Source organism: Rutilus rutilus (genome assembly GCF_951802725.1).
Source record: "Rutilus rutilus genome assembly, chromosome: 5".
Taxonomy (NCBI): Eukaryota; Metazoa; Chordata; class Actinopteri; order Cypriniformes; family Leuciscidae; genus Rutilus; species Rutilus rutilus.
In genome coordinates this window covers 49451382-49464118 of record NC_140213.1, presented here as the reverse complement: position 1 = coordinate 49464118, position 12737 = coordinate 49451382, and the positions used below count along the sequence as shown (strand labels likewise).

The following is a 12737-nucleotide window of genomic DNA, read 5'->3' as shown; positions in this document are numbered from 1 at the left end:
CCGCTTTCTCTTCCGGCTTCCTGGAGACGTGTGAGTGTTTCCGGTGCGCAGTGAACACGTGGGATTGTTGTCATATGTTTTACAGTGTGTGTGGAGTGTGTGGATGCGATCATGTCGGATCAGGACTGCGCTGCCGGGGACAGGAGCTCTCTGAGCGGCCTGATGCTCGCGTCGCACGCCCCGCTGGATGACGCGCAGCGCGCGGGCCGGATGAAGTGCTCGCGTTGCGGCGCGTCGCGCATGTTTTACTGCTACAGCTGCTGCGCGTTGGTCGGGCTGGAGCCGCGGGACGTTCCGAGCGTCAAGGTCCGTAAACCATCACATTACACAGCACGCGCTCGCATCATCATCACACATCTAAGTTAGCATGACTTTAAATAATCAAATTGTAACTGTGCACATTTAAAGCAACAATTAAACCAAAAGTGTCAATTCTGTCATCATTTGCTCACCATCATGTCGCTCCAAACCTGTATGACTGATGCTAAAATGACAAGAAACAATAAGAATCTGATATTTAAGTAGTCAAATTTACCAGAATTTTCCAGAATTTAAAGTCACCATGAAATCAGAATTGACCGTTCTTATTTTTTATGGAATATTGCAGTGTTTATTGTACATTATTTATCATTATTTGCACATCACTGTTTTTTTTTTTTTATAATCTTGAATCAGAATAACTTAATTAATTTATAGACCGAGACATTTTGGAATTATGAGTAAAATAAGGTTTGTGGTGAACATTACTGGAAGACAGTTGGCCTTCGACATAAAAGTTACTCAATAAATCCAAAACCCACAGGAAACTCGTGGCCGCCAAACACTCATTCCTTCCATAGTTTTAGGAATAGAAAATTATTTGAGAGTCAGATCCTCATATGAATCAACATCTCCTTTCACGGTCCACGGTCCACGGAAAACAAAATATACAATGAATCACATGTTGTGTTTGTTAAATTGACATATTATGCCCCTTTTCACAAGATGTAATATAAATCTATGGCGTCCCCAGAGTGTGTCTGTGAAATTTCAGCTCAAAATACCTTATCATTTATTATAGCTTGTCAAATTTGCCCCTTTTTGGGTGTGAGCAAAAAACGGCACGTTTTTGTTTGTGTCCCTTTAAATGCAAATGAGCTTTAGCTCCGCCTCCGTTCAGAAGAGGGCGGAGTCTTTACACCAGCTTCAGATACTCCAGCAATAACAGAACAGGCCAATCTCACTCATCCAGAATCCCAGAATAACCAGTAGCGAGTGCAGCCTTACGGAAAGACTCAGGAAGAGTTTCTGAATGTTAGTGGAGACATTTGTGTAGTTGTTGTGGAGTTACACTGATCATCTCATCATCATGTTGAACTTCTCCACAAGTGTCCACAGTTCCCAACATGGGAAAAGTCATGATATGTCCCCTTTAAAGCTCATGAAACATCTGTCTGGTGTTTTCAGCTGCCGGTGAAGATCGACATCATCAAACACCCGAATGAAACGGACGGCAAGAGCACGGCAATTCAGGCCAGAATCCTCGCGCCGCAAGACGTCACCATCTACACATATCCCTGCATCCCAGAGCTGGACCAGAGCGCAGAAAACGTGAGCAAAACTAGTGCTGGGCGGCACGACCAAAGATTTATATCACGGTATTTTTCTAAATTATACCGGTTTCACGGTACCCTAACCCTAACTTTGAAACGTGCAGTGCTCATGTTTATGCAGCGATGTCAAAGCCTTTTAGAAAATCTATTTGATCCGCCCAGCACTAAGCGAAACCCCTCCGACCCGCCGCGTGAGTCCGTCTCGGGTTTTACAGATCCCTGTTCTTCCCACAGATCGTGCTGGTGTTTCCCGGACCGGACGCGATGACGGTGGAGGAATTATGGGAGTATTTTTCTGCCGGTGGAGCGCAGAGATCGAAGAGATTGAAGGCGGCGGCTTCTGAAACTCACACCTGCCCGATCCAGAGAGTGGTTTTCATCGACAGCACCTGGAACCAAACCACCAGAATCATCACAGATGAACGTCTTCAAGGTGCCAGCAGATTCCCTCTCATCTTTAGCGCTTTTCACACTTTAAAGTCAATAATTTTTTTATCCCTTAAAACTCACCAAAATTAAATGTATAGAAAAAAAAATCCTTGGGAAAAAATGTCTTCATGCCTTAAAATATCTTGAATGAAACTCGAGTCGACACCCTTGCCTCATTTAGTATGCGCGGTGCTATGAATATGCAAATGAGCCCCGCCTCCACTCAGCTCAGAGATCCACTGGTTGACGATCACACGTTGATCTGATTGGTTACAAGGTAGTTTGTGACGTCAGAAACACCAGCGATTTCAAACTGTGTTTTTAATAATGGTTATTAATGTGGTGTTTTCAATATGCTTTAAGATAAACCACGGGTAAATTCTTATTAAAACGCCACATTAAAAACACGCTTTGAAATCGCTGGTGTTTCTGACGTCACAAACTACCTTGTAACCAATCAGATCAACGTGTGATCGCCAACCAGTGGATCTCTGAGCTGAGTGAGTGAGTGGAGGCGGGGCTCATTTTCATATTCATATAACCGCGCATACTAAATGAGGCGAGGGTGTCGAGTTACAGTCAAGATATTATAAGGCATGAAGAATATTTTTTCAAGGAAAAAACTTTTAAATGTGTAATTTTGGTGATTAGATGAGTTTTAAGGGATAAAATTATTGACTACAAGGGGACTTTAAAGAACAGTACAATCCTTTGTACTTTTATTGTGTACTTCTAAATCACAAACGTTCCTTCACCCGAGGTTAAAAGAGGGGTTTAAGAACGGCGCAGTGTGAAAATCCCTTTAGCGTGTGTGTGTGTGTCTCAGACGTGACGTTATGGATGTTATTTCCCCGCAGCTTTACCACACGTGGAGCTGAAGAGCAGAAGAACCTGTTTTTGGCGGCGTCAGAAAGGCAGTCCGGACACATACCTGGCCACAATAGAGGCCGTTTACTACTTTCTGAAGGACCTGCACATCCACTACTTCTCCGAGTACACGGGAGAATACGACAACCTGCTGTTCTTCTTCTCATTCCTGCATAAACTCATCAATAAAGCCAAACAGGCTGCTGGGAAAGTGTGACACAAACAAACAAACAATAACTATTATTTGAACGCAATGGATGCATTTTGTCTCAGTGAGATTTAAATATTTTTTATTTACAAGTCAAAGTCCGCATGCATATTCCCAGAATGGCTGAAACATTCACTGATTGGATTTCTAAAGGCACTTCAATGTGTATTTGACAATAAATGATTTCTTGCACTCTTGTTAGTAAAAGGCGTCTCTTATTTTGGCCTGTAAACTGTCGCAGGTCTTCTTGGCGTCTCCCAGGAGCATGGAAGTGTTGGGCTTGTAGAAAATGGGGTTATCGACCGCAGCGTATCCCACACCCAAAGTGCGCTTCATCACGATCACCTGCACACACACACACACACACACACACACACACACACACGCTTAGGCCATGTCCACACTAAGGGTACGTTTACACGACAACGATACGCTTAAAACGGAGACGTTTTTTCTTTGAGTTTTCCGCATACAGACGACCCATTGTCAAAACGATCCTCATTCACACAGATTTACAGATTTCAATTATTTATTGATAGTCCATCTGCAGATATTTGTTTAAGCAAAAAAACTGATAAATTTGGCAATTGATATAAGTCATTTTGCTTTATTTGTACTGGAAAACAAGACAAAAATACTAAGAAAGATTGTTTTTTTTGCATAATGCATAATTACATGACTAACTATAATTATATAGTAAGTGCATGTTGTTAATTAATATTACTCAGAACTTGTTAGTATAACAAGGGCACCTGAGAATAAAGCGTAGCCGTTTATTCTTCAAGCTATAAACTCTGGTTTCTCCACCGTCTGCGATGTAAATAATCTATTTCTACGTCATTACGCTATTTTCATTACGCTATTCTACGTCATTACGCTGTTTCTACATCATTACGCTATTTCAACGTCATTACGCTATTTCTACGTCATTGCGCTATTTCTACGTCATTACGCTATTTCAACGTCATTGCGCTATTTCTACATCATTACGCTATTTCTACGTCATTATGCTATTTCAACGTCATTGCGCTATTTCTATGTCATTACGCTATTTCTACGTCATTGCGCTATTTCTACGTCATTACGCTATTTCAACGTCATTACGCTGTTTCTACATCATTACGCTATTTCTACGTCATTGCGCTATTTCTACGTCATTACGCTATTTCAACGTCATTGCGCTATTTCTACGTCATTACGCTATTTCTACGTCATTACGCTATTTCAACGTCATTGCGCTATTTCTACGTCATTACGCTATTTCTACGTCATTGCGCTATTTCTACGTCATTACGCTATTTCTACGTCATTACGCTGTTTCTACATCATTACGCTATTTCTACGTCATTGCGCTATTTCTACGTCATTACGCTATTTCAACGTCATTGCGCTATTTCTACGTCATTACGCTATTTCTACGTCATTGCGCTATTTCTACGTCATTACGCTATTTCAACGTCATTGCGCTATTTCTACATCATTACGCTATTTCTACGTCATTACGCTATTTCTAAGTCATTACGCTATTTCAACGTCATTGCGCTATTTCTACATCATTACGCTATTTCTACGTCATTGCGCTATTTCTACGTCATTACGCTATTTCAACGTCATTGCGCTATTTCTACATCATTACGCTATTTCTACGTCTTTACGCTATTTCTACGTCATTACGCTATTTCAACGTCATTGCGCTATTTCAACGTCATTGCGCTATTTCTACATCATTATGCTATTTCTACATCATTACGCTATTTCTACGTCATTACGCTATTTCAACGTCATTGCGCTATTTCTACATCATTACGCTATTTCTACATCAGTACGCTATTTCTACATCATTACGCTATTTCTACATCATTACGCTATTTCTACGTCATTGCGCTATTTCTACGTCATTACGCTATTTCAACGTCATTGCGCTATTTCTACGTCATTACGCTATTTCTACGTCATTGCGCTATTTCTACGTCATTACGCTATTTCAACGTCATTGCGCTATTTCTACATCATTACGCTATTTCTACATCATTACGCTATTTCTACGTCTTTACGCTATTTCTACGTCATTACGCTATTTCAACGTCATTGCGCTATTTCAACGTCATTGCGCTATTTCTACATCATTATGCTATTTCTACATCATTACGCTATTTCTACGTCATTACGCTATTTCAACGTCATTGCGCTATTTCTACATCATTACGCTATTTCTACATCAGTACGCTATTTCTACATCATTACGCTATTTCTACATCATTACGCTATTTCTACATCATTACACTATTTCTACGTCGTCACGCTATTTTCGGTTTCAATCCGATCCAGTGTTTACATGTTCTCTCGATCGGATTAGAAAAGGAATTAACCAGCCCTTTCAATCCGATCTCAATCGGATCGATTAATGTGTTTTACATTAAGCTTTCAGGCCGATAGAGTCGTCAATCCGATTACTAACGGATTATTTGGTTGCATGTAAACGTAGCCAGTGTAGATGAGAAACTGTTGGAAAACACGTGTGGACATTTTGTGTTTTCAAACATAGACGTTATTCACACGGCTGTGCATAATCAATAATCAATAATCACCTGCTTTGACTTCCACACTTCCAGCACCGGCATCCCAGCGATTATAGAGTTCGGATCTTCTTGCGCTGCGGAGTTGACGGTGTCATTGGCTCCGATCACGAGCGTCAGGTCGGTTTCTGCACACACACACACACACACACAGAAAGAATAAGACGGTCGTTCTCATGCGATGCGATCAGGTTTCTCCCTCGCTCTACGTTCTTATCTGCACCGGCTAAATAAAAACACGTGCTGCCCTCCGACTCCAACTCGAGGTTGCATGTCTAGGCACAATTACATAATAAAAATGAGTTATTACAAAGACCAGACTCCAGACTGTGTCCTGACCGCTGCCGTCTGTTGATCATCGGCTCATCCGTCGTACCGGACGCACACCGCATGCGTACCCACTGACAGCAGTCAAACGGCTGATAACTCGCTCACTGCTTCATATTCAATGGAAATCAATGGGCATACAAATTTTCTTTGGCTATTTAACATAACATTATTACTACTATTAAAAAAAAAGAAGAAGAAATGAATACTTTTATTCAGCAGGGACGCATGAAATTGATCAAGTGACATTTATAATGTTACAAAAGATTCTATTTGAAATAAATGCTGTTGTTTTTAACTTTTTATTCATCTAAGAATCCTGAAAAATAAAATGTATAATGGTTTACACCGAAGTCTGAAGCAGAACAACTGTTTAACACTGATAATAATCATAAATGTTTCTTGAGCATCAAATCATCATATTAGAGTGATTTGTGAAGGATCATGTGACACTGAAGACTGGAGTAATGATGCTGAACATTCAGCTTTGATCACAGGAATAAATTACATTTTTCAATATATTCATATAGAAAACAGCTGATTTACATTGTAATAATATTTCACAATTTTTACTGTATTTTTGATCAAATAGATGCAGTCTTGGTGAGCAGAAGAGACTCTTTCACAAAATATAACCCAACACTAATGTAGATAAATACTAAGATGAAGTTCAGAGTTGATATAACAGTCAGATCAGTTCTTTAAATACAATTTGTAAGTATTTAAGCCCTTAATTGACACATTTGATTGCTGTAAATAAACTAGATGAGGAAAACTGAACGTGATGCACTTCGCAACACAGAATCAGACTGCAAATCGGCTCTTCTGATCAACACGCTATTAAATCTGCTATTAAATTCTAGGGACAAGTGTTGCAAATTAGCTTTAGCCACAAGCACTATGATCCACGCACTGGATGGCTGTTGTCACAGTTGTATCTGTCCCTATACAAATAAAACATTAAAGGGGTGGTTGATTATGATTTGACTTTTCTAACTTTAGTGAGTGTGTAATGTTGCTGTTTGAGCATAAACTACATCTGCAAAGTTACGACGCTCAAAGTTCAAAGCAAAGGGAGATATTTACTTTTAAAGAAATAGTTTAAGGACTACAACAAACGGCTGGTAGAGACTACACCACATTCCTCCGTGGGCGGAGTTTATGTAAATTTTAGGGTTAGTGATGTCACTAACTCTAAAAATTTACATAAACTCCGCCCCCGGGAACGCGATTTATAGATTATCATGACAGAATATGCTAATCAATGACTAGAAGATCGTTAACCACACATCAGCAACATAAATTCATCAATTAACTATTCAGAAACGTCCTGTTGCTTCTACATGTTGTCACTTCTTCTTGAGTCTCTCCATCTTTCTGACTCCGGTTTGAACATAAAAGGCTAAAAGTTGTTGAAATTTTCAGTGCAAGTCTGTCGGTGCGTCCCAATTAGCATACTATCCGTCCTAAATAGTGTTCGAAAATAGAATTAGTACATCCCAAATTGTAGTATGTTGAAATGAGTGTTCCAAAGATACCCGGATGATCTACTACTTCCGGTCAGAATCCGAAGTGCAGATCGATGCGCACGCTAACGGCTAATATTGCCCACAACCCATCGCGCGTTGGACGAGGATTCGGTTAGAACTACAAACACGAGTGAAAAGTGTTAAAAAACTACAGACATGGAGGACGCGCGAGTCCGGCGGTTATGTAGAGAGGTTTAGATAAAGGGGTTTGAGTGATTCATTATCAGTGTCTAACCTGACGAAAATGTATTTATTCAATGTTGTCTACGTTATATTGCATCTGCAGCAGCATTGTGAACTTTTGTAAAGATACGTTTAGCCATTAACTTTTAAATGCATCATTATATTCAAACTGCAAACACATGAGGAGTCTCCGCATGAAAGACCCACGACTGCAGATCAACGTGCGACTACATTTCTCTCTGAAACGGTAGGAAATTAAATTAGATTGAATGGAGGATTTTTTAACTGTGACAAGATGATTGACAGGGCAGTTTACGGTGACAGATCTGTCCGTTAAGATGACGAGGTAGTGTGTCCCAAAGCTCTTTTGCTACACACTCAAAAGTATGTACTTTTTCTTCACAAAAAGATACTTTTAGGGCGTAGTATAAGTAGGCGAATTGGGACGCAGTTTGTGTGAGTGCAAGCTCTTGAAGCTCCGCCCCCTGCGCCGGGAGCAGCAGCTCATTTGCATTTAAAGGGACAGACACAAAAACAGTGCGTTTTTGCTCACCCTCAAAAAGTGACATTTTTAACATGCTATATAAAAATATCTGTGGGGTATTTTGAGCTAAAACTTCACACACACACTCTGAGGACATCCGAGACTTATTTTACATCTTGAGAAAAGGGCATTATAGGAGCCCTTTAAATAAATAAATCTGACCTGGGAAATCATTGTTGATCTCGTCCATCTCTAGAACCACGTCGTACGGGACGCCGGCCTCGGCCAAGAGCACATTGAGCTGTCCGGGCATTCGTCCGGCCACCGGGTGAATCCCAAACCTGACACACACACACACACACACGATACTCAACTACTGCAGAATATGAGCTTTATAATCAGAACAATTCAACATGAAACTTTTCAACAGCAGAGCAAGTGGGAGTTCATTCAGTTACACTTACTATAGTAAAAAACACAGCAAAAATGATGTTTTTCCTCAGTATTTTCGTTTTGTTTTCCAGCACAAATATCCAAACATTCTTAAATCAAGATGCATTTACTGGAGAAGCAGAATGACTGAAGATATTAAGCTTTCTTAAAACTGAAAATGAAGTGAGTTTGTGCTTAAAACAAGAACTAATATCTGCCAATGAGGTCAGAAATATAATCTTAATTCAGAAGGAAAACAATTATTTATTTATAGTCCATCTGCAGATATTTGTTCTAGTTTTAAGCAAAAAACTGATAAATTTTGCAATTGAGATATCTCAAGTCATTTTGCTTTAAGAATGTTTATTTGTACTGGAAACCAAGACAAAAATACTAAGAAAGATTGTTGTTGTTTTTGCATAATGCATAATTACATGACTAACTATAATTATAAAGTACGTGCATGTTGTTAATTAATATTACTCAGAACTTATAGTTCTGTATAACTAGGGCACCTGAGAATAAAGCGTAACCGTTTACTCCTCAAGCTATTAATTCTGGTTTCTCCACCGTCTGCGATGTAAATACTCGGAGAATGTTTTACACTTTCCCTCTTTATTTACAGAACGCCTGCGTTTTTACCAGCGCTTTTTTATTAGACACAGATGTGTTTTGTCTCCTTTTTAACAGAATTACGCTGCTGACCTGCCAAGTATTCAAGACATTGAAAACATTGGATGTGTGAGAGTTCAGCATGCGATTATTCTGGGGTTATTTTGATGTTCTCGCTGATTTAAGAGTTCGCGAGAGTTGAGCGTCTGACCTCACACTTTTGCCCTGTTCCTTCAACATCTTCACCATGTCAGCGATGGGATACTGAGCCTTGGCCGCGCACAAACCCCAGCCTGTCCGAGAGAACACACACACACACACACACTGTTTAGACATCAGAAAAGAATTCATATTCAACAATGTGTCTCTGCCTTATATTTAATTCAATTTAATTAACATTTGAAGCGCTTTTCACAATACACATCGTTTCAAAGCAGCTTTACAGAAAATGCATGAATTATAATTTACAGTGATCTGTTATCAGAGGAAACTGTCTAAGTTATGTATTTCAGAAATGTGCATATACAAAATCACAGTTAGCTAAAAATGTACTAATTTAAACAATGTAATAATTTAATGCAGAAACAATGAGCTCATTGAAGTAATGAATACTTGTTTGAATACATGAGTTATACTTTTCATAGTTATATTTACTCATATTGGAATCAAGTGACAGACAATATTGTGTGGAAAAAGGTTTGGCTTATATGTAATAAATATTTAATTACAAACAAAGTTAATGGGGGTATCATTCAAACTTTTACATAGAATTTACCCAGTTAAACATTACTTTGTGAAATTTAAAAGTGACATTTAATTGCACTTTTTGTGACAGCTGAGGTTCATTTATTCGGCTCTGCCCGTTTTTAAGACCATTTTGGAAAAATGGTTGAAATTTTATCACAAAGAATTTGTGTTGTTTTGGAAACATTTATTGTCTTTTGGAGAACTATAGAGACTGTATTCTTTTAATGGCACCAAATGTTCACAGATGTACATTTTCCTGTAAAAACCCTGTTTTACGTCATTTAAGAGAGAAATTGAGCTTCATATTGACTCAATTCGACTTTCTATGAAGCAAAAAGCAGTTCAAACTTTGAAAATGTATAAATCTTTCAATGTCTTGAAGTAGATCTACATGAACCCCCCTAGTGTGCAACTGGCACATCTGTTGTATTTTCGTGTACACTGTACTGTACTATTTGTAACATACTCTTCTTTTTTGTTAATAAAGAAAACCACGAGAAAAAAAAGAAAAACACACACACACACACATACACACACACACACACACACACACACACACACACACACACAACTTCATGTCAGTTATTAATCTTCTGTCACGGAGGAATCCCCTAAACCCCTTCACTTGATGTTTCAAGATCCACATTTGCTTCATGTTTCCTGCTAATAACTGCAGGAGTGTGGAGAATCGTGTCATCAGCCGTGTGTGTGTGTGTGTGTGTGTGTGTGTGTGTGTGTGTGAGGACTTTCAGGGAAATCCGTTTGATTGCAGTCAGATTGCAGAGTTTCCTGAACTCCAGATGTCTCTCCACAGGAGATCGCGTGTGGACTCGAGACACGCACACATGTGTGTGTGTGTGTGTGTGTGTGTGTGTGTGACCCGTGTTCAGGCTCTTCTCCACATGTTTCTCACACTTTCTCGTTTTTGAGTCGAGACTTAGAACTTTAGCTAACGTTCTGACAGGGTTCTCTCAAGGTTATGAACTAAAGTTCTTCCAGTAACATTAATAAAACATTTGTTGACAGTTATCCGGTCTTCCCTCGGGTCATTTTGACCCGAAACTCTTTTGGTCATTTTTTTATTTTATGTGAGTGTTTAAGACTCTAGGACTTTTGTTGCACTTGAACCACGAATACACACACACACACTTTTTTTTTTTTTTTATAGATTCAAGGAGTTTTGTGGTTTAAATTTAAAAAAGTAACAAATACTTTTTAACAAATAATACAATTTCACCCGAAACTCATTTTTTAAACAATTTGAAAAATTGAGTGTTCATCAGAGGGGTCCAAGACTCTACGACTTTTGTTGCACTTGAACCACGAATAAAAAAAATAAAAAAATAAAATAAAAAAAAGTTCTCTCGGGTCAATCTGACCCCCTTAGGAATGAATGGATGCGAGAAATGCTTCAGTTCACATAGAAAAACCTAAAAATGCTCAAAACTCAAACTAAAATGTTTTTTTTTTATTAATGTTCCTTCTGGCAGACGGTCTAAAGTACCTTTGGAAAAAAGGCCAGATATAAGACGACTTTTATTCCAACTGTTACTGGTATTTTAAATGGGATCTTGAGATGAATCTTATGTTCTTGATAAGAATTGTGTCGGTTTTGATGTAGTTGGTTTTAAAAATTTATGTTATGTGGTGGTGTTGTTGTATTGTTTGTCGAGCCTTTGTCTAAAGACAATTTTCTACCCCTGTGAGGATAGACAATAAAGTTTTTGAATTTAATTGAAAAAAATGCTAAAACTTATTATTTATAATGTCTACATGTGTATCTGAATGCACACTGAAGGGAACTGACTTTAGGACCCAGAGGAACAGCTCATATAGAGCTATAAGGCCATCTAGAGTCATGAAATATCATCTTATGTTATTTATTCTCCACAAGAGGTCAAAGACACTGATGTAAGATATTTAGAGCTGAATTAAAAGGGTTATGCATGAAATTGTGAGTTATTTTGAATTTAAGTTGAAAGAATATGAGGAATGTGCTTAAATTACTATTTATTTATTATTTATTGATCAAATCTAAAAATGTAAATAAAAGTAAAAAAAAATTCAAAAAAATCTCCCCAAAAACTGCATTAAAAAATAGAAAAAAATTATCAAAATGAAATGAAATTATCTTTCTGGACAAAAAAAATAAGAATAATTTAAGGGCTTGGGGTGATTTTGACGGGCGAGGGAGAGATGTGTGAGAGTGCGAGGTCGCGTTCTCAAACCGTTAGCACAGAATGGGATGTTTTGCCTGAAACGTTCAGTTGGATCTTCTTCTATAATTTTTTAAATGTTGCTTCTTGTTTCAGAACGCACAAAACTAACATTCCAACAATGTTCCCGAAATGGAATGTTCCCTTAACGTTTAAAGCGCTTTAAAAAACATTCAAGTTGTAAAGTTTAATGATTTGTCTGGTGTTTGTGTGAGTGTGTGCGAGTGTGTGTGTGTGTGTGTGTGTGAGAGAGAGAGAGAGAGAGAGAGAGAGAGAGAGAGTGCGTTTGATTTATATTACATTGTGGGAACCAAATGTCCCCACAAAGATAGTAAAACCTGAGATCACCTCCATTGTGGGGACCAGCCAGCCAGCCAGCCAGCGGTCCTCATGAGGGGAATGGGTAAATAAACATACTAAATTATATTTTTTTGAAAATGTAAAAATGCAGAAAGTTTTCTGTGATGGACAGGTTTAGGGGTAGGGTTAGTGTGTGTGTGTGATGGGTAGGTTTAGGGGTAGGGTTAGTGTGTGT

General features: G+C 38.6%; 2 protein-coding genes across 3 annotated transcripts in view; one reads left to right on the top strand and one right to left on the bottom strand.

The window, feature by feature from the left end:
- Positions 1 to 32: 32 nt before the first annotated feature.
- On the top strand, positions 33 to 3288 carry dtwd1 (DTW domain containing 1). Its single transcript, XM_084409453.1, has 4 exons — positions 33 to 306; positions 1447 to 1590; positions 1827 to 2025; positions 2879 to 3288. The coding sequence occupies exons 1-4, from the start codon at positions 112 to 114 to the stop codon at positions 3103 to 3105; spliced, it is 765 nt and encodes a 254-aa protein (XP_084265579.1). The 5' UTR covers positions 33 to 111; the 3' UTR covers positions 3106 to 3288.
- nnt2 (nicotinamide nucleotide transhydrogenase 2) overlaps positions 3148 to 12737 on the bottom strand; it is a 32190-nt gene continuing 22600 nt past the window's right edge. For both annotated transcript variants that reach the window (XM_084409449.1, XM_084409450.1), the window contains 4 exons: positions 9451 to 9532; positions 8418 to 8536; positions 5685 to 5800; positions 3148 to 3441 (listed from right to left, as the gene is read on the bottom strand). In XM_084409449.1, the coding sequence (XP_084265575.1) occupies positions 3295 to 3441; positions 5685 to 5800; positions 8418 to 8536; positions 9451 to 9532 (464 nt within the window). In that variant the 3' untranslated portion in view covers positions 3148 to 3294. The remainder of the gene's footprint in view (positions 3442 to 5684; positions 5801 to 8417; positions 8537 to 9450; positions 9533 to 12737) is intronic.

Coding starts and splice junctions, on each gene's coding strand:
- dtwd1 (XM_084409453.1), top strand. CDS start 112: ATGTCGGATCAGGACTGCGCTGCCGGGGACAGGAGCTCTCTGAGCGGC. Junction 307..1,446: donor GGGACGTTCCGAGCGTCAAG/GTCCGTAAACCA, acceptor TGGTGTTTTCAG/CTGCCGGTGAAGATCGACAT. Junction 2,026..2,878: donor CACAGATGAACGTCTTCAAG/GTGCCAGCAGAT, acceptor ATTTCCCCGCAG/CTTTACCACACGTGGAGCTG.